Genomic DNA, 25,819 nt, shown 5'->3' with positions numbered 1-25,819 from the left:
GGAGTGTGGCTTCCATGTGAATGCCATCTTTTTGTGTCTTACATTGAAAAATAAAAGGTTGAAAACCATCTTAAACCACCAGTAAGGAAGTAGAAACACTATCATTGACATTTCCCATCCTTGCTTTTCTCACATCATCACCAAATTCATTAACTACTATTTTAGATAATGCACATCTTCATTTATTAGCCTATGTATAATACTCCTCTCTCGTTTTACTAACAGTTTTTGTGGTTTCTGTTAGGAGACAGAATTCATGTCTATAGCATACTATTTGATACAGCATCAGGACAAAGGGAATCAATTCCCTACCTCCTAATCTAACAACAAATGGGATCTGCAGTGAAGAAGAGAGAAGGTAATGACATAATATAAATACATGTAATGAACTTTTGATTTGAAGAGTAAATTGTTTCCATTATACATCAAATATTCTTGAACAGAATGTTAAGTATGTCTTTTCTCTCCATTTCCAGTCTTTGTGCCTAGCATGTATCCCCAAGGCCACCTAACTATGTGATTATTCTATTGTTTACAGCTATGTGAACCTTCATGTTATCCTAATTCCCTATGGGATCTTCAACTCCTTCGAGAACTCTTTCTGCACAACACAAACTACTTTGATTTATGCCTTAATACTTGCCAACTGGTGTTTCACATTTGCCTTGTCAACTGCTTCTATTTTTGGTCACCTTTCCTTGTATGAAAATCTCATCTTCCTCTTAGGACTTTTGAGTTCCCTCAGGGAGGGACTTTCTGTGCCATTATCCTAATCCCCCTGTCATGCCCAGTCCTACACCAAGCGCTGAGCTTACTGTCATGTCTTTAATTACTGCTCCCCCCTGGAGGAAAAGACATAGTTTATCAAGATCATGAAATAACCAAAGAACAAAAATCATAATTCGCTAAGTAGAAGCCAATTTTAAAAAGGAAACGAGGCTTTGAATCTTTATCCCTTCGTAAAACCAATACCACTTCACAAAAGAAGAATCCAACACTCCAAGTCACCTATTTCCAATCCATTGAAGATATTGCTATCCTTTTTTTTTTTAAGACCAAACCTGTAAGTCTTTTTCCACTTGTTCTCCAAGTCTGCATCTATTCATAAAAGACTAACACAAATGTAGCTTTTAAAATCTCCTATGAATTATTTACATGGCAGCTCCAATCAGCAACATACCTGACAGATTCCCCAGCCAAAATGAAAGTACGCTGTGTAAAGGTGCCCAGGGAGACTGGCCACCTCCCACTGCGAGGTTATAGACAGAACTAAGTCAGCACACATTATGTGTCAGCGCCAACATCAGAAAGAATCAGATCCTTTGATCTTGGACCTCCACAGGAAGCTTAGATCTCAGACAAATTAGATAAAAAATGAATTTATAGCAGATATGTGTCCTAAGGCAGTCAGTAGAATGTTTGGGTTTTAGGGAAGGAAGAACAGTATCAAAACATATGAGTCGGCATGCCTATTTCCACCTCTACATTGTTGGTGAGTTCCCACTCAAATGAAAACATGAGATTTCAAACTGTCCCTCTACTCCTCTTACAGTCCCATTGGTAGTTCTGATTAAGTTTTCACGAGAACACGATGAAATACAGGAACACATATCCCTTCTCTAAGAAAAGTGGGGCTCCAATTTGGGGCCCAGTTTCACCCACAGTTGATTATAACTTTATTCTTAAGTTCTTTCTCTTTCTAAAACCTTCTTGGACAACAAATACATACTGTGCATGGGAGTTTAAATGTTCATGGGTATTGGTCACTAGCTTCTTTTGCACTGGGAACAGTAACAATGAATGATCCCACCTGCACTACTCACATTTCCCTGGCACATTATATCACACTCAGTGTGGGATGATGTGGATTCAATCCCAAGGGCCCAATATAATTACCTGCACTTTTGAGTCTAAGACATACCTAAAATAGAGAGATGGATAGTTGATCAACCAGCAGGAAAAACACACTCTGCCTTCATTTCTCATTTGTCAATTAGGGCAACAGCCCTGCCCACACATTGAGGAAGCTATATGTAATATTAATAAATTCTATTACCTATGTCCTTTCTAAATTATTTGTTCATTTGCATAATTATTTGTTCATTTGCTATTTATTTTTAACAAATAATACATGCCAAGTTGAAAGGTAAGGACAATTTTAAAATATAAAGAAGGAAAAAATACAATTAATCCCATGTCATATTATAAGTGATCAACATTTGATTGTACAATACTCTAAAAATATGTAGGTTTTAGTAAACCTAATTAAATCATTAACTCATGTAGAATTTAACCTTGGTGCATTTTTGAAGTATGAATTTAGGTTGATAAATGTTCTAAATAGTCAGGTTTACTCATCCACTTATCGGCTAATATTTCTACTTTATTTATTCTCTTCTTTACAACATATTATATTTCAGTACCTACTATCTCTATCTATATCTCATTGATATATGCTGATATGCCAATATATTCTTGTGTTAGTATCAGCTTGTTTTAAAAATAGTAACAAAAATGCTATCTCTTTGGCTACACATTCCCACTAATATATCATCAATTTCTTGTAGGAAAAAAGTAGCTTTTTATCATTGATCTATATTTTTGAAAAACTTTACAATCACTTTTCATCTATAAAATGATTGGAATTACATTAAAACAAGCTAATTTAGGAATAACTCACATTATTAGTCAATCTACTTAAATGCATACAATAATTCCCTATGTGTTCAAATTTTCTCTTTAATTATTCAATAAAATACAGTGTATTTTTTGTAAAAGTCTAATACATCTTATAAGATTTTATTCCAAGACAGCATATTATTTGCACTGCTGCATATTTTCTTGTTTCTTAATTGTATATAATTGGTTTATACAATATTATTTTGTATGGATTGAAATCTTATTTAAGTAGTTACTTAAATTATTTATAAATTACAGCAGTTAATGGTTGACTCTTTTATCATTAAACAACTATATCATCTGCAAACCATCATGTATTTTCTCCAATACTGTTTGTACTGTTTTACATTTGTTTACATCCCCAAATTTATGTAATAAAATTATGGTAAGAACAAGTTCCATATTTTGTCTTCATTTGAGTAAGAATCCTTTTACTGTTCCATTGTTAAATGTGATATTGGATCTTGGTTGCAAATAGCATTGGAATGAAATCTTCATCTTATTTTGTGGGCATGTTCTTATTTCTGGTTAATTTTTATTTTTATTTTTTTAATTTAATTTTTTTGAGGCATGTTTTATTTATTTGTTTGTTTGTTTGTTTGTTTGTTTTGTTTATACATGCACTGGGTACAGTCAAAAGCACTGGAGGGTGAGAGAATTCACCAGAGCCAGAGCAGAGAGCAGAGCAGGCAGAAGGACCAAAGTACACTGCTGAGGGGAGCAGCAGGAGGCAGGAGAGGTCTGCGCGCCCTGTGGGACCCTCCTCTGGTGGCCGGGGAGCAGCCGGGGATCGAACCAGCACCGCAGAGGCCGCGGGCAGCTTCACAACTCTGCGCTCTACCACTGCGCCACTGGGGAGGCCCATTCTGGTTAATTTTTAAAAAGTTTTCTGAAGGTGGGCCTCCCCGGTGGCACAGGCAGTTGAGCGCAGCGCTGCGAAGCTGTCTGCAGCCTCTGCAGTGCAGGTTCAATCCTGGCCAGCCAGGATGAATAAATAAATGTTTTAAAAAAAAAAAAAGAAGTTTTCTGAAGGAATAAGTACTAGGTTTTATTCATGTTTATAAGGGGGGGAGATGTTCATAACTTTTTAAATTATAGGACATAGGGATGCTATTTAAATATCAATAAGTTTCAGATATAGTTTTACTTTCCTGGGAACTTGGGACAATCTCTAGACCTGAATTATTTCACTCTGTCTCTGGACATCTTCTTTTTACTCACTGCTTCATCATTCTCAAAGATTTGTACTTACAAAAGATAAATTGACTTATTTTACTTTCACAGCACATACCACATACAATCAGTGGACACTAAGGTGGTTGAGATAAATCCCTGAAGTTGGTGGTCACAGTCAAGTGTGCATAACACCTTGCCTTTTATTTTATTTTTCACTCTTTTTTAAAGATTTATTTTAGTTATGCATAAGAACTGGGGTACAGGTCAGAGGTGTGGGGGGTAAGAGGATTCACCAGAGACAGAGTTGGGAACAGAACAGTGTGGGTCTGTTAGACTTAAGTGGCTGCTGGACTTAAGCAGCCTGTTCAGCCACCATTTTGGTTACCTGCAGTTCTGCATTGCTACAAATGTCAGAACTGTCCAGTCACAGTCATATGAGCCAAACCTTGCAAGGTGCCTTTCATATCAATCAAGAGCAGAAAGCTTGATCACTCTGGGAAGGGTATGCATCAAGAAGTATGACCAGGAACACCCAGGGGGCTGAGAATGGATGCATAAACTTACTCCCGACTCATACATCATGAGGTATGACTGGGAATGTCCGGGGGGCCAAGGATCGATGTATGACAAGGGACCCCAGAAGTTGATCAGTGGAATGCCTTGTTGATAAGATTAGGACTGTGGCTTGGGGTCTAGAGTCTAGTTTCAATTACAACACTTGGTCGTCAAGCTGATAATATGGTCAGCAGACTCATGTCCCCCCAAGCCCTGGATGATATTCCTAAGTTTCACTCATCCTTTTCTCCTTGTCCTCCTAACGCACATAGCTGGTGCTCTATGATTATTCTACCAATAAAAACGGCCAGGATCTTGCTCTCAGCAGCATCCTGCCTTGTGCATCCTGCTCCATGACTCCTGTGTCTTTATCGGTGTGGTGTTGCTTGACGCAACAGAACAGGTGGATTGACTGAAATACACTGTTGAGGGGAGCATTGGGCGAGGCAGGAGAGGTCTGTTGAGCCATGTGGGTAGCTCCCTGGCCGACCGGGGATGGAACTCGTGCTGCAGTGGCTGCAGATTGCTTCATAGGTTGCATCTTAACCCCTTGCACCACCAGGGAGGCCCAATACCTTGTCTTTTTAAATGTCAGTTTTCCATTACCAACATTGAGTACATGGATTTTACCCCCCCCCAAAAAAAAGTGATGAAGACTGCACTATGATTTGTGGAAGCAGCACTGAGGTAAGCAGCAGAGTCCCTCCTGCAAAGACAAACCTGGTGACAAGGAACTGGGACAGGAAACTGAGGTGGTCAGCGGGAGGCATTGCCTGGACCAGGAATTCAGTCTGCTTATTATTAGGCCACAAAAGATAAGCAATCATTATCCTGCTCTTAATTTTGTGGACCTGAGTAAGGTTTCTATATCTCCTTTAGAAGAGAGAAGTCTTTTTTTTTTTTTTTCCCCAGTAGTAGAAAGGAATCCAGGGGTCTCTAGAAAGGAGAATGTTAGAATCCAGGAGTCTCTAGAAAGGAGAAAACAAGAAGGGGGTCTATGACTCATTTCATTTCTACCTTCCTCATTCACTTAATAACAGAGATCAATGGTCTAATATCATAATGATGGAGGACAAGAATAGAAAGACTGGAAAAGAGGCGCCCCAAGACCAGAACCTGACTCACAAGGAGTTGGGGGTAGAAGAAAATAACAGGACCATTAACCTAACTTAGAGGTCATGACCCTTAGGCACCAGTGACTTATCACAAGTCATAAGGCCCAAGCAAGATCAGACTGCTATAGGGAGTGGAGCACAAACGTGAGGGTAAAGATAGAGAGATTGGGTTTACCCTGGAATCTCTCTACTCCTCACCCTGGAATCTCTGGTCCCTTTCTGATTTTGAATTGTTGTCCAAAATTGGCAAAAATCTAACAATCTGACCACTTGCAAAGATGAGCCCCTCCCCACCAAAAGAAGAGGATAAAACCTCATGCTGCCCCCACTAAGAGGCAGCTTTTCCTGCCCGCTTGTGTCTATGCAAGTGCCTTTTACTATCCTATCCCTTATCTAATAAACTTGTCCTTTAAAATCACCACCTTCTCTACCTCACGAAGAAACTCACTGTGTGCTGCCAAAACGGGAGCTCTGGCGAAACCTTTCCCAGAGTAAACCCAAGGACCTGCAACTCCACAAAAACGACATCATTTGGCGCCCAACGTGGGATTAGAATAGAAAAGGAATTGACACAATAGGATCTGGACAGGATGTATACATTGGAATGCAGAAGAAATCATCCCATTCATCTCTATTCTTCCCAAGTTAGATGAGTAATGAAAATAGCATCACATGAGTTAATTAAGGAAAAATAATTTAATAAGATATGTATGGGAAATTCACATGGTTGTAAATTCTAAAGAGTAATGGGTCAGATGAGGAATAAATATCCTGTGTTTTGGGACCTGGGATGATCAAGGACAGAGAGGGGGAGACTTCACATGACCAATGAGAAGGGGGTTACTTCATCCTTAGTAAAGACAAGTTTCTGAAATAAGAGAACATGTTTACTAATAAACCTAGAACTGGGTGAGAGCCCCCAAATATTCATTCTTTTAGGTCATAGAGAGAACAGTGACTGTTTCATTCAAAAAGGAACACAGAAACTTAGAAGATATTGATCTCTTCCTTACTTAGGGTAGAGTAAATGATTTGAGTAAGAATAGAAGCTCCTCCTAGCCTACAGGGCCCTTACTGCTCTCACATAAAACCATCTGCATTCTTTAAGTAATGGTAATAGGCCTCCTGAGGCTCTCAGAGTCTTGACTGGCTTCTAGTTGTCAAGCCAGGTGACTAGAGGCATTCCTGGGTTTATTTGAGAAAAGTCTATCTAACCCCTATGTGGGGACTGACCTTCCACACAGAAACTATTAAATGACACATGAAATGAGGTAGAAGTCTTTTCAGAGTTGACAGGAGACTATTCTTTTCAGATGAGAGAATTTGAAAAAGAGAAAAAGTATTTGATCTAAGGAATGGCAGAATTTAGATACATGTATATATTACTATCTTGAGGGAAAAGACATAGGGATGATGGAAACTTAGAATGGAAAAATTTAGGGCTCACAAGGACAAAACCAGAAGTTTTTGGGGGTAGGGATGATAAATGAATCTTAGCTTCAACCTGGCAATGGAAGTTTCCAGGAATCTAAAGTGAGGTCAGAAAAGATTATCAGCCAGAGGTGGGGGACAGAGAGGATTATCAACCCAATCTGACCCCAGAGCAATAATTTCCATAATAACTCCATCAAAGAACACTATAAAAGAATACCCCTTGTTCTGGAAAATGGCAGTTCTCATCTTTTAGTCTGTGTCTATGCAGGAGTCTCATTTCCTGAATAAACTTGCCTTTTGCTGACAAATGGGAACGTCTGCTGAATTCTTTCTCAGATGGACCCAAGGTCCCCACAGATGGAACCCCATCACCTGAACCGCAACATCGAGTAGAGAGATAAACATTTGTAAGAAGTGTACTTACTGATACTGAACTGAAGACATCTGGAAATTGAAGTCAGGGAAAATGAAAATCAAAGATATTGCTGAGACAGAACTGATAAAACATACCAAGCAAAGGGGTCTGGGTGGTAACAGGAGTTAAAGATAATTCTGAGATGTCTATCTTGGAAGATCCGGAGGCAAAGAATCAAATTAGGGGAACAAGGACAGTTGAGAAGGTATGATACAAAATTGAAATTTAACTGGACATCCACGCCCTTGGCAAATGGGATTTGAAACAGTGTGACATGCTGTAGAGCTAGAGGAACTAAACTATAATTTCGGATAATGATATTCTTTCTTTCCCCTAGCATTCTCTCCCATCTTTAAAACCTTCAAGTACATATCATTTGTTATGATTGCTTTATACTTATACTTAATTGATGATGATCTAGGATTGTTCTACTAATTCTATTCATTAAGTCATTCCAGCTACCTCTCACCTAAGTGTTACAAAGATGAGTAACAGTTTGTAGGCTTATGGGAAAGCATAGGGTTTTCTGAGTTTCTCAAACTGTTTTTTACCATGACCTTCCAGCACAGATGGCCTAGTAGATAATTTGCAGCCTTGAGATGTGGTCAAGTAAATAATATGTAACCTTGATGTGTATTTCACAGTGGGAAAAACATACTTGTGTAAATTGGGCCTAAACTTTCCACTCAGCCAGCTTTGTCTATAAATCATATAAAAGTTAATATGGCTTTTCTGGTGGGTCTCTCACAGCATCTCACAGGTCTCTTACCAGCCACAGGGCCACTGCTGTGGCCAGAGCCCAGGGGTCTGCCACTGGTGGATGCTGCCACTACCTGTGTATCTCCTGCTGGGTCATAACAAAGACTTGTTCCTGCTCCTCACACATGGGCTCCATGACCTGTTTTCTCATCTTCCACCATCAAGAACTGGGCAAGCTTGCAGCTGAGACCCCATACTTGGGAAGGAGGTAAGGCTGGTGCACAAATGAGTAGGAAGCCCAACATAGCTTCTGCCTGTGTTCCTCAACCTTTGCATTGTGAAGCCAGATAAGCATTGCTGTGAAGGTGGTCCTGTCATTGTAAAATGTTTACAGAATCCCTGATATTTTCTCACAAGATGCCAGCAGTATCCTCTCCCCCAAGCTGGGCAGCAAAAATGTCCCCAAACTTTGCAAACAGCCTTTGGACCAACTATCACAACCTATTTGAGGCTGAAGCTCCCAGGACACAAGACTTTCATTTTTAAGACTAGGAAATCTCTAGATAAGGCAGGATTAGTTTACTACGCTACTTGGGGGCGGGGGGTGGGGGCAAAATTGCCCCTGGGTGAGAGAAGCATTGTCCTGGCTATCCACATACAATGACATCTATGAACATCTATGCACAATGAATATATTCAGTACTCTGGGGACCAAAGAGAAAAACACTCCTCTTCAGTGATGTGGGAGGCATTGGAGAAGACTATGAAGAAACAAAACATCATTTCACCTGGTATTTAAAAGAGAGGAGGTTTTCACAGATGAATAAAATAATTCAATTGTGAACACTGCAAACAAGTGGGTGAAGGTAGCAGATAAGTCCTAGATGGGTGAGATAGTGTGGTGTCATCAGGGGGTGAGAAAGAGAAGTCCAAAATAAGACTACAAAGACAGGATGGAGAATTCTTCAGGTCTTGGAGAATTTTGAGTCTTAAATAACAAGAAGAAGAGCCAATAATACATAACACCAATGCCGCACATACAATATGCCAGTTCTTCTGGACCCTTCAGTGATACTTACTCAATCAAAACAACAAACCCAATGTACAGTGGCATAATTATGGCAGTTTTCCTGAAGAGAGCACAGTAGACTTTTTTGAAGCCACAAAGTAAGTTAACGAGGGAGACAAGATTAAGCACAGCTGTTGAAATCCTGGGTTCTATGCTCCTAACTGTGGCATTCTCCTGTCTCTCCAACTGACAAAGGGGATTCATTAAATTTTCTGAGCAGTAGAATGACATGAGCAGGTATGAGTTTTAAAAACTGGTTCAGGGGGCTCTATACATCAAAAACTCTGGTAACAGTAAAATATGCTGGATATATGTTTCACTCCCTTCTTCCCCCATCATATCTCTCTAAAACCTCTCCTGCATCTATATAATTTTTGGTAAGGGCCATAATATAGTGGGCTTATAGTCTGAATCTACCGGAAAGTGGAAATTCTCAGTTCTATCAGCTAAATAAATTTAGTGCTTAGTAAATACAAAGGGCTTATAAGAGAGAAAGCAAATCACTTTATCAGAAAATCCTGAAAGTTTAAAAACCCAGAGGAAAACTAAAATACCATGGAAATCATGAAATCAAACCAAATTTATTTAAAGTAGTAATGATTAGGCATTTAGAAGCTGGTCATAATTTCCAAAGAAAAGCAGGAGATGCCTCATTACTTGTCTTGGAAATGATGCTCTTAAGATTTGGACAAAGCTTAGAAATAAAGAAACAAATCCACTACCAACCCCAGGGGAGGTTTCAGATAACACATCTCTTTCTATTTTTAACTTGAATGGCCTAATAAAATGGCCTCTTTGATACTCTCATCTCTTCCATCTGAACGCTTCCTCAGGAGCCCTATCCCTTGTCTCATTCCTGATAATTTATTAATAAGCTACCACATAAAAAATGTTCCTTAATAAAACACTCAGGCATTGTGGACTGCTTAATATAGTTAATTTAAGCAGGGCAACTGAGATTCATGTAGATGGCCATATTAGATTAGGGGAAGATTAGCATCACTCCTGCTGTTTGCTGAAGAATGCAGTCAATAGGCTGCTCTTCACAGAGCTGGGTTCAGTTGACCATTTTCAACACACAAAAAGCTGGACAAGAAGCTTCTTGAAACCAAAATGAAAATGGTTTCAGGTGGAATCGAGGCGTTTCTGTCCTCTTTTCTTGGTATACATTCTTCTCAACTTCACCCATTTACATTGTCTCATGCTGGCCCAGCTACTAGAGTATGGTTGGAACATTTGTTGGTAATTAAAAAAAAATTTCATTTTTTCCAAGGGAAAATAACACAAACAGCTATATAAACACACACACACACACACACACATTCACTAGAGTTCATTCAACTAGTTGGAGGAAAAACAAACCTAGGCTACTATTTTTGATTAAACATGTCCTCAGGAACTATAATATTTGTAATCCTTTTCAAGCAGAAAAATATGATAATTGGCTACTATTTTAAAACAAGAATAATCTTCTCTTTGAAACACATTTCAAAATGTTTCAGATCCATGGAAATGACATGAATAGTCTTCCCACACCATATCCACACTTGGCAAATCTATGTTGTGCCCACTGCTTCGTATTTTTTGTGTCCATCGACAGACTAAGACAAAGCAATGGTCTGAGGCAAATGCTTGTCTTTTCTCTTCTTGGCAGTGATTCTAATGGTGATTTAACAACATAACAAGTAAAATCATCAGGCGTAATAGACAGTGTGTGCAAATAATACATTTTGCTAAAAGTATAGCTAAACAACAAAGCAGAGCCTTAACCAAGCTGATTCATTTCTTGAGGGTGCTATATTATACCTAATTGCAGAGTGAGTATTTGGCAATGACACTATCTATCCCAAATTCAATAAAGCTGCCAAACTGGCAGCTTTGCAATAACTAAGGGAAAGATTATATGCTTATCCCCTTGTGTTTTCTTTCTTTGTGTAATAAATTCAAATGTTAAATAATCTACTAAGAAAAAAAACACATAAATGTTAACTGGAATTACTGGTTAATCACTGAAGAAATCAGGTGAACTTCTGTATTCCTGTACTGGGATATAATTTCCTTGAGAAGAAACAAAGACCAAAGAGGGGGTAATAAAATTGGTTGAGAAACTAAGAACCAATTAGGGAGGCTGCAGGTCACCCACAGTGGGTTCCTGTGTTGGGTATGGTCCCCATTGTTCAAGTTTACCTTCTGTCATCATGGGGTCTTCTTTTTCAGCTTCTACTCGTGACGCCTGCAGCTTGGCTGAGATGTGGATGTGATTCTTTTGATCGTGAGTCTGGGGTTCAGAAATCTCTTCATTTTTTATTTCTGTGTTAATGAAAAAAGTGGTGAGAGTTTTTGACATTTCATTTTGAAATAATTATAGGGTCACTTTTTATTCCATGCATAGGAAATAACTCCATCCACAGTGCAAGATACACTAGTGGATTTTCATGCAACAAAATGCAGAAAGTACAATTGACATTTATTTTGAATAACTATATCTTGTCTAGTTTGGATGCAATATCAGAGAGGACCAGCCACAGTTGTCTGTAATGGCTATTAGAATACCCATTCCTTTTCTACTATGTATCTGTGTGAGGCTGTGTTTTCTTAATTATCTTCAGCCAAAACAATACATTGCAACAGGTAGAGTGCAGAAGCTGGTAAGAGATCCTCGGAGGATTCTCTTAAGGCACACATAAAAAAAGACTTGTAAAAGTGCCACAGACATATTTTCTTAAAGATTTATTTATTTATGCATACAAGAACTGGGGTACAGGCCAGAGATGCAGGGGGTGAGAGGATTCGCCAGAGGCAGAGTGGGGAGCAGAATAGGCAGACTGAAATACACTGCTGAGGGGAGAAGCAGGTGAGACAGGAGAGGTCTGCTGTGCCATGTTGGTAGCTCCCTGGCCCTGGGGATAGAACTTGTGCTGCAGAGGCTGTGGATTGCTTCACAATGCTGTGCTTAACACCATGAGCCACCAGGGAGGCCCTTTGGAAGTACTGATAGATTTGCCACATTAACAAAAGCACTTTGCAGTTTTTTAATAATTATTGGGAGTGTAACAAGACCTGGAGACCAAAATTTTGTTAAGTCCTGACCATACAACTGAATTCAGAGGATCCATTTCCATGAGTAAGATGGGGAACACTTCATTTTGTTATGTTAATTTCAGAAATTTGAAGAATACAGAAAGATGTATAAGCAAATGCAAATTTCTCACCGCAAAGGTGACTTTTATAAAAAGTTTTTACATTTACATTTTTCTTTACAGTTTTTTTTAAAGGCAGTTAGGAGTTGGTTTCCAGTCAGGACTATATGGGGACTTAATACAGGAATATATGTCCACAGAAATCTAAAGATTGAAAGAGCAAGATGAGAACACTGAGGTAACTGATATATTAGTAACTGCAGAAAGTAGCTTGCTCTAGACCTGGGGAAACAAGGAAAAAGATGGGGTAAGAGTGGGCAGTCTCTGCCTGGCTTGTAACTTTAGCTATAAAATGCAGAATGAGAATTAAATCACATAATTCACAGAATCACATGAGAGTAAAAACTATGGAAGTTCTTTGCTTTCAAACCAGAAAGTACAACATACACACACACATACACACACACAAAGTGTTTCAGAGAACAAGACCTGAAGGGAATCAAACTGCCTGGCTTCTGGCTGGCTGTGACCTTGGACAAGTTAGTTGGCTCTTCTATGTCTTATGTTCTATATCCCTGAGCAGACCTACTATTTGTGACTATTTCTTAGGGTTGTTATGAGAGATTTTTGCATCTAAAATACTCAGAACCTGATCCATAATAATTATTCAACATATATGACCTTTCACTATTATTGCTGTTATTATTTTGGGTTACAAAATCTTTGTCTCTATTATATGAGCTAAATAATGTGGCTCTATGTGGTTCAATGTGTTGTGGAGGTTCATACAAAGTTCTTTGTTGGGTAGAAAAATTTTCATTTTTATTTTATATACGATGGTATTTTTTCAGTTCTAGAAATGAGTCTCCATACTTCCACTTTTGCTTCTCTTTAACCAACAGCACACCAGACAGCACAGCGCCAACCAGGAGACCACTGAGCTCAAAGAAGCAGCCAGGATGAGGGTGGATGGCTCCATCCTCATCACAGGAGAGACAGCGAATGATCTGGATCGAGCTGTAAAATTGGCCCCTGGAAAAAAATTTCCAACAATAACATATTAATAAGATGCTCCTTTAATAAAAATGTGTGTGGAAAAGATATCCCTACAACAGTACCTGGTATACAGTTGGTTCAATAAACATTTAGTGAATTTACATGATAAATGAATCAATAATAATTACAACATTTATACTTCTGAAGGATGACAAGGTCTGGACAATAATAGATTGTTCTTTCCCATTCTGTTTATTATTATTATTTATTCATTCAGGTCTCACATTTTAGCCTCAGATTTACCTTTTCCACTGATGTACACAGTAGCTTCATGCTGATATTTTTCTAATTAGATGAGAAATGCTCTGAGCTCCAGAATGCATGAAACTACTTGCTGTGACTTTTCATCCTACCTAAAATATGGTATGTAACACATAGTAACAGGGGCACAAGAAATCCTACTTCAGAGTTAGGAGAATTTTGCCATTAGGAAAGTTAAGAGTAGAGCAGTGGCTATGGGTGATGGGGCAAAATGGGCAGCTTGCTGTTTATAGGGTACATCTTCTAAGAATTCATCTCAAATGTCATCCTTTTTGTAAGTTGGAAAATTTGGCTTTCACTCCATTATTATTTATGAAGCAAGACATAGAAGAATCTAGAAGCGAAACTTGCTTATACACACAAATACCTACACAAAAATGTTCATAGCAACTCTATGCATCATCACAAAACCAGAAACAAATGATCTTCAAAGGCGAATGAATAACCAACTGTGGTTTATTCAGACAATGGAGTACTTCTCAACCAGAAAGAAAAAAGGAAAAAGAAAAAGAAAAAAAAACAGAAAAGAGAAAAGGAGGGGTGTGGTTAGAGAAGCAATGGAGGAAGTGAGGAGGCAGAGAGACACTGGGCTGAACATCAGCAGCATTATGCTGAATATATATTTTTAAAAGATTTATTTATTTATGCATACAAGAGCTGGGGTACAGGCCAGAGGTGTGGGGAGTGAAAGGATTCACCAGAGACAGAATGGGGAGCAGAACAGGCAGATTGACTGAAATACACTGCTGAGGGGAGCAACGGGTAAGTCAGGAGAGGTCTGCCACACCATGTGGGTAGCTCCCTGGCCAGCTGGGGATCGAACTCATGCTGCAGAGGCTGTGGATAGCTTCACAGTGCTGTGTTTAACCCCTTGCACCACCAGGGAGTCCTCTGAATGTATTCTTCATCTTCATTGGGAGTATGGTTTCACGGGAGTATACATTCAACAAAACATGTTGCATCGTATACTACACATCAAAGATGAGTAGTTTATCATATGTCCATTACACCTCATATAAAAATGAAATGTTACCAAAAAATGTGCCTATGGAAATTAATTATTGTCAGCATTTTTGAAATAGCTTTCAAAACAAACCAACCTCAAGTCTCTGCTTTTATCAGGATAACTCAGGCAAAAGCACCTTTTGTTCTCTCCACACAAGGAAATACTCTATTTCCCTTTACTGTGCTTTCCTTGAGCTAGCTGAACCTCACAATTGAACTGGAAGTCACAGTAAGATCATCAGTCTTTTGACTTCTGCATGACTTGGTCCCAACGCTACCATAACAAAATTAGCTACAAATGGTTCTCCTGTGCATACATCTTACACTTGAGCCATATTTGGCTTATTCGTTATCAATTAGTTGCTTTTTATGGGCATATGAATAAGCTAAATCTAGCCCAGAGACAGGGGAATGGATTTTACCAGTGATTCACAAAAAGTGAAAACAAAAATCCTTCTTTCTTTTCTCTATTTTCCAATGATTGTTCAGAGATTGTTTACTTTGCTAACTGGATAAGTGACTGTTCTCAGGCTTAAGATATTTACAATTTCAAAAATAAATAAGATATACATTCAAATATTTGTAATACAAATGAGAATGTGGTAAATGCTCCCAGAATAATGCAAATCAATTGCTTTGGAAGGTTATTTTCCATTGATGTGATCCAGGAAAGCATCCCAGAGGAAAGAGCATTTGAAGCAAATAAAGATAGAAAGGAGAAATGAGCAACTGCTGTTCACAAAATTAATGCTGGAAAATACTGATGACTAAAGCTAAAAATTTTGGTGGGTCTTCAATGTGAGTCATAAGGTCCTTGGCTGTATTCTGAAGGCAATGAGATGTCTTAGAAGGGGAAATTCTGAGCTGAGAAGTGGCACAAGTAACATGGGATATAGAAGCTCAGTCCACAGATGTGTTTACAGCACAGATAGTGACAGGCTACAGGGAGACCAGTTTATAAGCCTGGGGCAGTAATGTGGGTCTGAGGGTGGAGACCACCAGATTTCAAATATTTTTAGCAGCAGAACATTTATTTTAAATGCAATCTTACTCATAATCTAATATGCTCATTTATTCATAAATAAATATTTGCGTGTGCCTATGATGTGCCAGAATTTTCTCACCCTGAGGATATAATGCTGAACTATGCAGAATTCATGTCCCTTTTGGAATTTAGCTTCTAGTGGGGGACAGAACACACAGGCAACAGACAAACAAGCAAATATGAGGAAAGGCTGACACCAGCGATAAGTGCATGAAGAAGACCACAGTAAGGATGGAAGAGAGAAAGGACTGGTCATGGGGGAGGGGGTTGGAGAGGATAATGTAACAGAGTGAGTGACCCAGGAAAGGCCTCTTTGAGGAGGTAATATTTGAGAAGAAACCTGGGTGAACTGGTAAATGAGCCATGTGAATTTCTGGAGAAAGACTGTTCCAGTCAAGGAAATGCCAAATACAATAGAGATTTACTGGATTAGAGGCAGAAGCTTCCCTGGTTTCTGCAACCCCTTCTCAACCCAGAAGCACCCCTGAACCTCCAAGAACTCCATATCTGCAAGGAATGGTTAGAGAAACCACAGCCTCAGACATGGTGATGAGTGAACAGGGGAAATGCTGGGCAGGAAGTCAATAGTGCAAACTGCAGACACACTTTTCCCTTGACAGTGTCTTAGGCAGTTCAGAAATAGACAAATGAAGTAGATGAATCAACATATTAGAAAGACTCAAAAGGATTCATGCATATTTGGTTGGGCCAATCTAAGCTCTCAAGTCCTCAATTTCTAGAAGGAATAATGAAGGAATAATGGGATCTGCTCTTCCTAGGCACTGGAGGATGATGTCCTCCTCCTGCTACAGTATGTGTCCCACTCTCTAAGGGAGAAGAGGGAAAATAATGGTAATTATTGCAGGTTCTCTGCTTGATTCATAGATGAATGCAACAAAAACAACATGAATCAACACTTGCTGTACCTACTATTTTGAAACATGTTACAAATAAGAAATTTCATCGGTTGGCCTATCAATGTGTGAATAAGGGCTTCTTTCCCAAGTGATCCTGGTACTAGAAATCAATATTCCTGGAAATATGGAGTTTCTTTCTGGAGTGATAGGATGGCAATAAAGGGCCAAAGAAGTACAGGACCTTTTATGCTCTTCTTATTCTTCATTGTTCTCTTCTAACTTAAACTTCTGTATATATCATTCTAATGCAGCCTTACCTCATAGATTTGGTTGTGTAAATTATGAATATAACTTAAGGGGCAATGTAAAAGAAAACTTTTTGAGATTATTCCTTGATAAGTTGTAGACAGAAACCTAAAATAAATAGTAATCTACTCACTATGAACACTAATTCCAGTTCAAAATTACAAATGGTACTGAGATTTTTCTGCCTATACCACATTTGACATTTGCTTAGATAACTTATTTTTTAAAATAACCTGAATGAAGTATTTGGCTAATCTTAGTTAACCGCGGAGGAAATTCAAGTACAGAGGTCTTTAAAATACCCAACAAATAGAAGACAAAGAATCCAGCTCTGAGTGTGTAACCCTTCAAAAGATATTCATTTAAAAACTTAAGGCTATATCATTGGACTCTCATGGCCAATGACACTGAACATGCTTCTCCATGAACATGTGCTCACATTAGGATAACTTCCTCACTAGTAAAAGAATCTGCCCTGCAAAGTTAATACTTAATAATATTATCTGACTTCTGCAGATAATTCCCTTTGTGAAGAAAAATTATCCAAAACATGGAATGAAGAAAAACAATAATAGATCCTATGCTGAAGCCTTTTTAAACAGGTCCATGACTTAATTGACTATTATTAATTAGGGCTCAGTCTTGTTAGCTTGTTAAAGATTGGTAAACTGCAAATGATTTTTGTCTAGCTAAGATGTAACCTCAAAGGTTCTGGTTTTATTACCCAATTTAGCAAATTTATCTCAGCAGTTCTTTCCTGGCTACATGATCCATACTCCTCAAATGTTTTTGAAACCTGCTTTGCCAGCCTCCTGATTCCCTTATTAATAAGTAACATTTGATAAATGCTTATTATATATTTTCATAATAATCATTTTTTTTTAACTTATGAAATATATACTATGACAATTTGAATCCAAGTCTTGTGAGGAAGAACAACTATCTGGTCATAATTAAACATGGGCTCTTGAGGATCACCAACTCACATGAAAACACTGAACTTCTTCACCATTTCCAGTCTAAGAGGTTGAAATTCAGTGATTGTGCTAATGTGCTTTATCAAACTTTGCCTTATGCCTGTGCATGAATTGTTCTTCAAAGATGCACATCTTAAGTATCAGACTAATTTTCCTGACTACAGTGCTAGATTTCTCCTCACAAGTGTAATCCTCATAAATTCCCACCACCAAGTCACCTTTAAAAAAAGGTCAAAACTGCACTCGGCTCTCCCCTTCATGGAGATGGGAGACTAGAATTTCTATGTAGGCTCATCTGACTTCAAAATGCTATCCGAGGCCTCCCTGGTAGTGCAAGGGGTTAAGAACAGCACTGTGAAGCTATCCTCACCCTCTGTAGCACAAGTTCCATCCCCACATGGTGCAGCAGGCCTCTCCTGTCTCGCCCACTGCTCCCCTCAATAGTGTATTTCAGTCCGCCTGCCTGTTCTGTTCCCCACTCGTCTCTGGAGAATCCCCCCCACCTCTGGCCTGTACCCCAGTTCTTGTATGCATAAATAAATAAATCTTTAAGAAAACACAAAAATAAAATGCTATCCACTACAAACTTATTGAAAAATATTACCCTCCGATAAACCAAACACTGTCACAAATACTCCAGAAAGGAGAATTTGTTTTAATATTTTGTCAAGAACTGTATCACATAAACAATTTACCCTAACTTTATATCTCTATTACTAAAATATGGGGATTTTGAATGACTACAGTCACCATTCATGGGAGAGATGGAGCAGTGGATGAGGAGAGCAGGATAGAATGATAAAATTTCATAAAAACATACTATGATTATCCTCATAAACTAAAATTTTCTAATTAATATCCAGCCAAATGTCAACAAATGATATAGAAAATTTTTGAAATGTAAAACATTCAAAATAAATTTTAATAACTGGAAGAAAATTTGCTTTTGGTTTCTTACCAGCCTATTTTTCCGACTTAATTTCTACATGTGTTCTTGCTTCTGAGACATTAATGACATAACCAAGTGATCTTTTTTTGCTAAATTCTGATCTTATTCATGATAGGAGCTATTCCTACTATAAGTGAGAAAAGGCTATTTTTTTCCCAAAAGAAACATAATAAAAATACAATGTGCTAAAATTACCTGGAGGGGAAGTGACAGTAAAAATAAAGTGCCAATTTGACCCAGAGATCAAAACTGCCAAGTTGGAGAAGCTCACATAACCATCTTGAGTTTCTGCTTGAGTACAGCCTGCAAAAGAATACAAAACCAAAAACCTGATATTAGTTATCTACTCAAGAGCTACTCTTTTAAGTCTTCTCTGTAGAACAGCTATTGGACATAAAAGGAAAATTTTTTTAATTAAATAAGTTACTTAAATCCCTCAGGATTTTTATAGTGAAGTCTTAGAACCAAATAATCCAAGACAAAATAATAGTAATAACAGCTAACATATTTTGAAATCTTCCTGTACCAGACACTGTTTTATATATATCATTGTAAATATACCACACAGCCCTCTAATATAGTCTACCACCTATATTCTAGAGACTAGGAAATTGGTTCATGAAAGGTTAAATTAATTGATGCTATTGTTAGAGCCTTGATCTGTCTGATTTAAATTCTTCCCCAACACTACATATTGACTTCCTTATTATTAAATATATCTTAAATCAGAAAGTCAATTATCTTTCTGGGTGGTCAGTTTTTAGGCTGTGACTGTTCAATTCAAGGAATCTGTAGTTTATATGGTGGTAGTGTTAGGCCAATAGATGTTAGGCCAATAGGGCCACAGCAATGCTTCAAATCATTACTGATAAAGGCTACTCTGATTTAGCAACTTAGATTGCCCCAGGTTATGGTTTCCTTGCATAAAATACAAAAAAAAAAAAAGGGAAGAAAAAAAAAGCTTACATCTTTTAACAATAGGCTATCCATTTATAATGTGAAAGAAAGCAACTTAGCTCAAGATCACATTCACATACCATTAATTAGTCTTCTCACTCTACTACCCTCACATTACTTTGCTAATTAACAGCTGCTACATTTCACTCTGGAAATGTCACTATGATTGGTAAGGTGGACAACGAGTTTGGAGAGAGATCTTCAAGCTTAAAAATTAGTTTGCTATCTCTAAGACTGAAAAGTATTATGAAGATATAATGTGCTTAGTGTTAAACATTTTTCAATTCAATTGTTTAATCCTTTTTTGTGAAAACATCTTTCCTCATCAATTTTGCAGAGCTAACTAAAACTTCTTTTTTTCTTTTTGGAAACATCTTTTACTTCATCTCTTCAGAGTCCCAAAATAAATAAAATGCCCAGAAAAATGGAAATAAATAAGCCAAGACTCAAATAAATGATAGGCGCCCAAGATAAATGCAGTTTATACTCTTTAAAACCTATATGCATCAAAATTATGGTCAATAAACTCTTGCAAACAATGAACCACAGAGTACAGATGTTCAACATGAAATCATTTGCTGCAGTTTTTCCTTTGACAAACGTCCTTATTGTTCCCATCTTTGGAGGAATACAAAGCAGCATTTAATCGAAATGTGTCCGTGGAGCACAGTGAGTCTGCCTCATAGAACAGCCGCCAAACTGCCTAATGGAAAGTGCTTTAGCTCCAAATGGGTTTGCTTTTGCGTTAAATACCAGCTTGCCTCAGAGATCTCTAAAAAGATTCCCATATATATCTATGATATTCTCAGATTTGAAGCATATGTGCCCAAAAGCTGAGGCAGTTGCTGCCAAGTACAGTACATTACTCCAGGGTTCATCATATCCCTGCAATGGCAATTGTAAAATATACAAGTGCTATTGACAGGCTCTCCGATCAAGCTGGTATAAACAACGTGCGAACCTGGGAAGTGGTGGGGTGCTGGGCTTGAAGCAATACTGAAACTGAACACAAGCCTACCAGGGAGGGTACCTGAATGTGTTTCTGTAGGGCATGTGGTTTTTTAAAACACCTTTATGGCCCAAATTATTCCCATGGATCTCCCTTTCACCCCTAGCTCTACAAGCTAGCAAACTGCTACATCATCAATGCTGAGACATTTTAAAATGTTTAGAATTGATAATTCAATATCAAAGGGTCTTAAGACTCCTTAAATAATTGTCTTTCAGTACATAAACCCACTTTTTGTCACTAGACAATAACCTCTCCTTCACTGAAGAAGATCTACTGAGATACGAGAACATGAAGTTAAATAGAAGGATGGAAGACTTAGACTAGACATATAGGTATGGTTTGTTGTTTTTATTTTTATTTTTATTTTTTCAATCCAGAAATGCTTGAATACATTAAGTAATCCACCAAAAACTTCATTGCTTTCACTTTTTCTGAAGTGAAGAAACACTTCATGATGGCTTCAAGAGAGTTTCAATCCTATGAAATAAGATGATTTTACTGGTATGGGCATTCCAAAGACAGAAAACTACACAAGATTTTTTCCCATTACATAACCCCTCCCAAATTAGAAAACAACCCAGTCAGTTCCTCTCATTTCCCACTGTATCTCCCAAGGAGGGCAGTGACTGTACTCATTCATATGAGTCAGCTGGCTTGTGCCTGACTTGGTATTGGTAGAATAAAGTAGCAAAGAGTTTCCTTCCTCATTCATTTTGCAAGATAATATGATTCTGAGGTAAGCAGGGATGATACTCTTGGGAGAACTGAAAGAAAAATCATGGACTGTGGGTGAGTGTAGAAGTGGGGCAAAGAAACCATGAAGTCTGGGTAAGGAGTGCAGTATGGCTAAGGGTACAATATGAGTAAGGTAAAGTATATGGATATATACCTAAAAATGGTCAAAATACTAAGTTTTATGTTATGTGGATTTTACAACAATAGTTCACTAATGAAAAAGATTATGGGAATGAGGGTATGAGTGATGGAGTAGGGGTAATGGTTAGGAGTACAGACAGGGTAGGCTAGGGATAAGGTATGGAGTATGACTAATGATGTGGAGTACAGCTAAGGCATGGAGCATGAATAAGGTGTTGAGTAAGTTATTGTTATAGACTGAATGTCCCTATCCATCCAAAACTCAAATGTTGGAACCTAATTTCCCATGTGATGGAATTTGGAAGTGGGACTTTGGAAAGTCATTAGATAATGAGGGAAGAGCCCTCATAAATAAGTTTAGTGTCTTTATGAAACAGATCCTTCCTCACTTCTGCCATATGAACAGACAGGGGTTCATCTATGAACCAGGAAGCAGGCTCTCACCAGACACTGAACTTGCAGAAGCCTTGATCTTTCACTTCCCCACCTCCAAAACTGTGAGTTTCTGTTGTTACAAGCCACCCACTCTATGGTAACCTGTTAGAGAAGCCTGTGAGGACAAAGAGGTATGGAATGAGGAGTAAGGTATGAAATATGTGAAAGATTTAAAGTGTGGGTAATGTATGGAATATTGATATATGGACTAGAGGTCAAAGGCCTGTGAATTTAAGCAGTCAGGCTAGAGTAACTACTGTACATATTATTAAACACGAAAAAAGTTAAAATTTGATGGTTTTCAAGCTACAGTATTATTTTAACATGAGCAGGTAAGTGAATTGTTCTTCTATCTTATGCATTCTCTATACTGATATGCTGGCAGTAGCTAAGTGGCACCAAAAAATGAGCAGAATGATGGCACCCGAAGAGGAGTTTAAAACTACTTCATAACGAAATTCTGAATTTTAATTTTCACATTGGCCAGCCATGGATAACTTCACTTAATTACTTGGCTTTCTTAATGATGTAGTTTGCTTTTGCAAATTTGTACAGGGAATATTTTAGGATGCCCCCTTTTCTTGGGATTTTAACCCACAGAGTTTCAGACTTAACTGCTTGAGCAAAGATGCTACCAAAAGGATCAAAATTGAGTCAGCAACATAAGTGTTACTTTACCCAAAGTGAACACAATATAGATGGATGAGTGAAGTATGGAAAATATGGGAAATACCTGAGTTGGTGTCTCAGTGTCAGGTCCCAGAGTTGAGTCTACCCTCATTTCTCTTGCCTGGCTCCCTGGCTTCACTTCTTCCCTTCCTCTCCCTCAGCCATTAGTCTCCTTTGTCTTCTTTCTGCTTCTCAAACAGATTCTCCTTAACATATTTTCTGTGGGTTCTATTAAAGGTGGTTTTGAAACATGAAAACAGGGGCCTCCCTGGTGGCACAAGGGGTTAAGCACTGCACTATGAAGCAATCGCAGCCTCTGCAGCATGAGTTCCATCCCTGGCCGGCCAGGGAACATTCCACATGGTGCAGCAGACCTCTCCTGACTTGCCCGCTGCTCTCCTCAGCAGTGTACTTTGGTCAATCTGCCTGTTCTGCTCCCCAGTCTGTCTCTGGTGAATCCTCTACCCCCCCATACCTCTGGCCTGTACCCCAGTTCTTGTATGCATAAAAAAATAAATTTTTTAAAAAATAAAACATGAAAAAACAATACCTCGACTATTTCATAATAAAATGTGTTTTTAAGTTCTAAAACAAAGACAAGAAAAGCCAGTGGTGCTCCAGAATTCCTTAGAATTCTGAGTTCTTAATCTGTGACAGCCACTAATGAGGGGGGGTCTTCTCATGTTTTAAAATAGGCTCTAGGGCCTCCCCAGTGGCGCAGTGGTTGAGAGCTGGGTTGCGAAGCTGCCCGCAACCCCTGCAGTGCCAATTCGATCCCTGGCCACTGGGCGAGGGCCCCACATGGGGCGACAGACATCTCCTGCCGCCCGCAGCTCCCCTCAGCGTGTATTTCGTCAGTTTGCCTGTTCTGTTCCCCGCTCTGGCTCTGGTGAATTCTCTTACCCTCCCGCACTTCTGACTGTACCCAATGCTTGTATAAATAAATAAATAAATAAATCTTAAAAAATAAACTAAATTTGAATGAGATCTAACCAAATATTTCAAGGCTTTTTCCTTATACCACATTGAGGATACAGTATGATGAAAATGCTCCATCATACAAGGAAAGGGAGAAGAGAAGGGTTTCCTTCATGTTTACTGTCAGCCCAATCTTCCTTTATGCAGACACTGTGCCTGTAGACTAGGAATGAAGGAGTTTTCTTCAGAATTACTGAAAATATTGAGTATTACTGACCTTGCTCTGAATTCCTGATGGCTGTGAGCATTTTCAGATGCAATTGAAACAGTTCTCTGAAGTCACTGACACCTACCTTTCAGCATTGAATCTGGTACCCCTTCCAGGGAAACAGAAACAGCCCAAGGTTCTAAGGGGGGCCCCAAGGACACCACTCGCTGACTCTGGAAGTAGGGGGATAAAAAGGAAAAGTTAGTTATGAAAAGAATTTAATTTTTTTGAAATCCTAATAAAGAAGAGCATGTATAAAGGAATCTTCTATAAAGCACATACTTGGCAGAAATAAGCAAAGGAAGGAAAATGATGTTTTCTTACTCATGTTAGAAATATATCAAAATTAGCTTGTTAATTTCGGGTGGTAAGTATAGGAAAAATTGGGGCAGGGCAGAGGAAAGGAAAAAGGGAAGCTAAGTTGATAGAAGAGGAGAATGGAATTCTGTGCTGAAGTTTGAAAAGGAAGGAAAAGTTAAGAGAATCAAGCAGAAGATAGTTGGATTGGGTCCAGACTAGATCAGGTTTCCAAGTGTGGACCTCAGTACCAGGCCTTCTTCCCTCTGCAAACAGGTCAAGGCATGCATTTTTAAAGCAAAGAATGAAAGCTGATTTAATAATCACATTTCACTGTTTTTCTCTGTGCTTAAAAAATACAGATAAAATGGGCCTCCTTGGTGGCATAGGGGTTAAAGACACAGCACTATCAAGCTATCGCCAGCCACTGCAGCATGAGTCTGATCCCAACCCGGGGAGCTAAGCCATGTGACACAGCAGACCTCTTCTGTCTCTCCCACTGCTCCCCTCAGCAGTGTATTTCAGTAAATTTGCCTTTTCTTCTCCCCACTCTGTCTCTGGTGAATCCCTTCGCTCCCCACACCTCTGGCCTACTCCCCAGTTCTTGTGTGCATAGATAAATTAATCTTTTAAAAAATAAAAAATACAGATAAAATAGAATCAGAGAGCATGATTTAGAATGGAATTAGAATTAAATATAGTCTCTTGATTGACTTTAGCACATATAAAAGAAATAATTTAAAAGAACATAAAACTATAAGGCACGTGCAACACCATACATCCCTTCATTAGCATATGAACGTACTTTTTCAGATATGGACATACTTCTTTGAGAAGGCTAGATTTCAGAAAAGATATGAGATATCTACTTCAAGAACTTGAGAAAGAAAAGGATCAGAATTATATTTTTAGCCTTGATCAAATTCTGGACATTCATAGAGAATGGAAGGAAAGCAGATTGAGAAATGAAAGGAAATGATGCAAGTTGAAGTTCTAAGTGTAGTGGGTCTCACACAGCCCACACTCTGTCATTGTGTGCCCTGATGATCAAATCGAAAACACATGTTATGTACAACGTGCTACCCAGCTCTAAAGAAAGAATGTTAGCTGTCAACAAGTTACCTGCTTATCCAGAAAAACTAGTTGTGGTTGAACTGGAAGTTCTTTTCCTACTTGTCCATCTGAAGGTTGGACCAGAACTGAAAGAGCATAAGGTCGAACATATATCAAGTTCCCAGTTTTCAAACTTGTATTTCTGGCACACGGAAAAACAAACAGAAGACATCCATGAGACTGCAAATATCACCTCTGCTGCTATTTTCCATAATAGTCTATTACCAATGAAAATATTTGCATTTGCCTTTGTTTCTGGAAACGTAATAGTGCACTATATAGTGAACATGACCTTATAACTAAAAAAATTGTATTTATTTTGCATGCTTGCTGAAGCATCAGAAAGGATGGACTAGCTGTGTGGGGGGAGGCGAAGCACAAATTATAAACTCAGATTTTTATCATGGTTTGTCAGATTCATCCTAAAAAGTCTCAGTGAAAGAACTTATCAGACTTACTTAGAGAGGGGTAATTTGTTCAGTGTAAAAAGTTAGTAAGGGGCCTCCCTGATGGCACAAGGGATTAAGATGCAGCAC

The 25,819-nt window shown here is 38.5% G+C and overlaps 1 protein-coding gene across 1 annotated transcript in view; it reads right to left on the bottom strand.

Annotated features, from left to right (window-relative positions):
* PKHD1 (PKHD1 ciliary IPT domain containing fibrocystin/polyductin) overlaps positions 1 to 25,819 on the bottom strand; it is a gene marked incomplete at both ends in the record, with an annotated part of 445,094 nt that overhangs the window by 6,000 nt on the left and 413,275 nt on the right. The window contains 5 exons of the mRNA XM_084258872.1: positions 11,330 to 11,452; positions 13,156 to 13,314; positions 18,934 to 19,041; positions 23,959 to 24,046; positions 25,293 to 25,425. Of these exons, the coding sequence (XP_084114998.1) occupies positions 11,330 to 11,452; positions 13,156 to 13,314; positions 18,934 to 19,041; positions 23,959 to 24,046; positions 25,293 to 25,425 (611 nt within the window). The remainder of the gene's footprint in view (positions 1 to 11,329; positions 11,453 to 13,155; positions 13,315 to 18,933; positions 19,042 to 23,958; positions 24,047 to 25,292; positions 25,426 to 25,819) is intronic.

The sequence above is a fragment of the Talpa europaea genome (assembly GCF_964194135.1).
Source record: "Talpa europaea genome assembly, chromosome: 2".
In the NCBI taxonomy this organism is placed as follows: Eukaryota; Metazoa; Chordata; class Mammalia; order Eulipotyphla; family Talpidae; genus Talpa; species Talpa europaea.
This window is presented reverse-complemented; position numbering and strand designations above follow the sequence as displayed.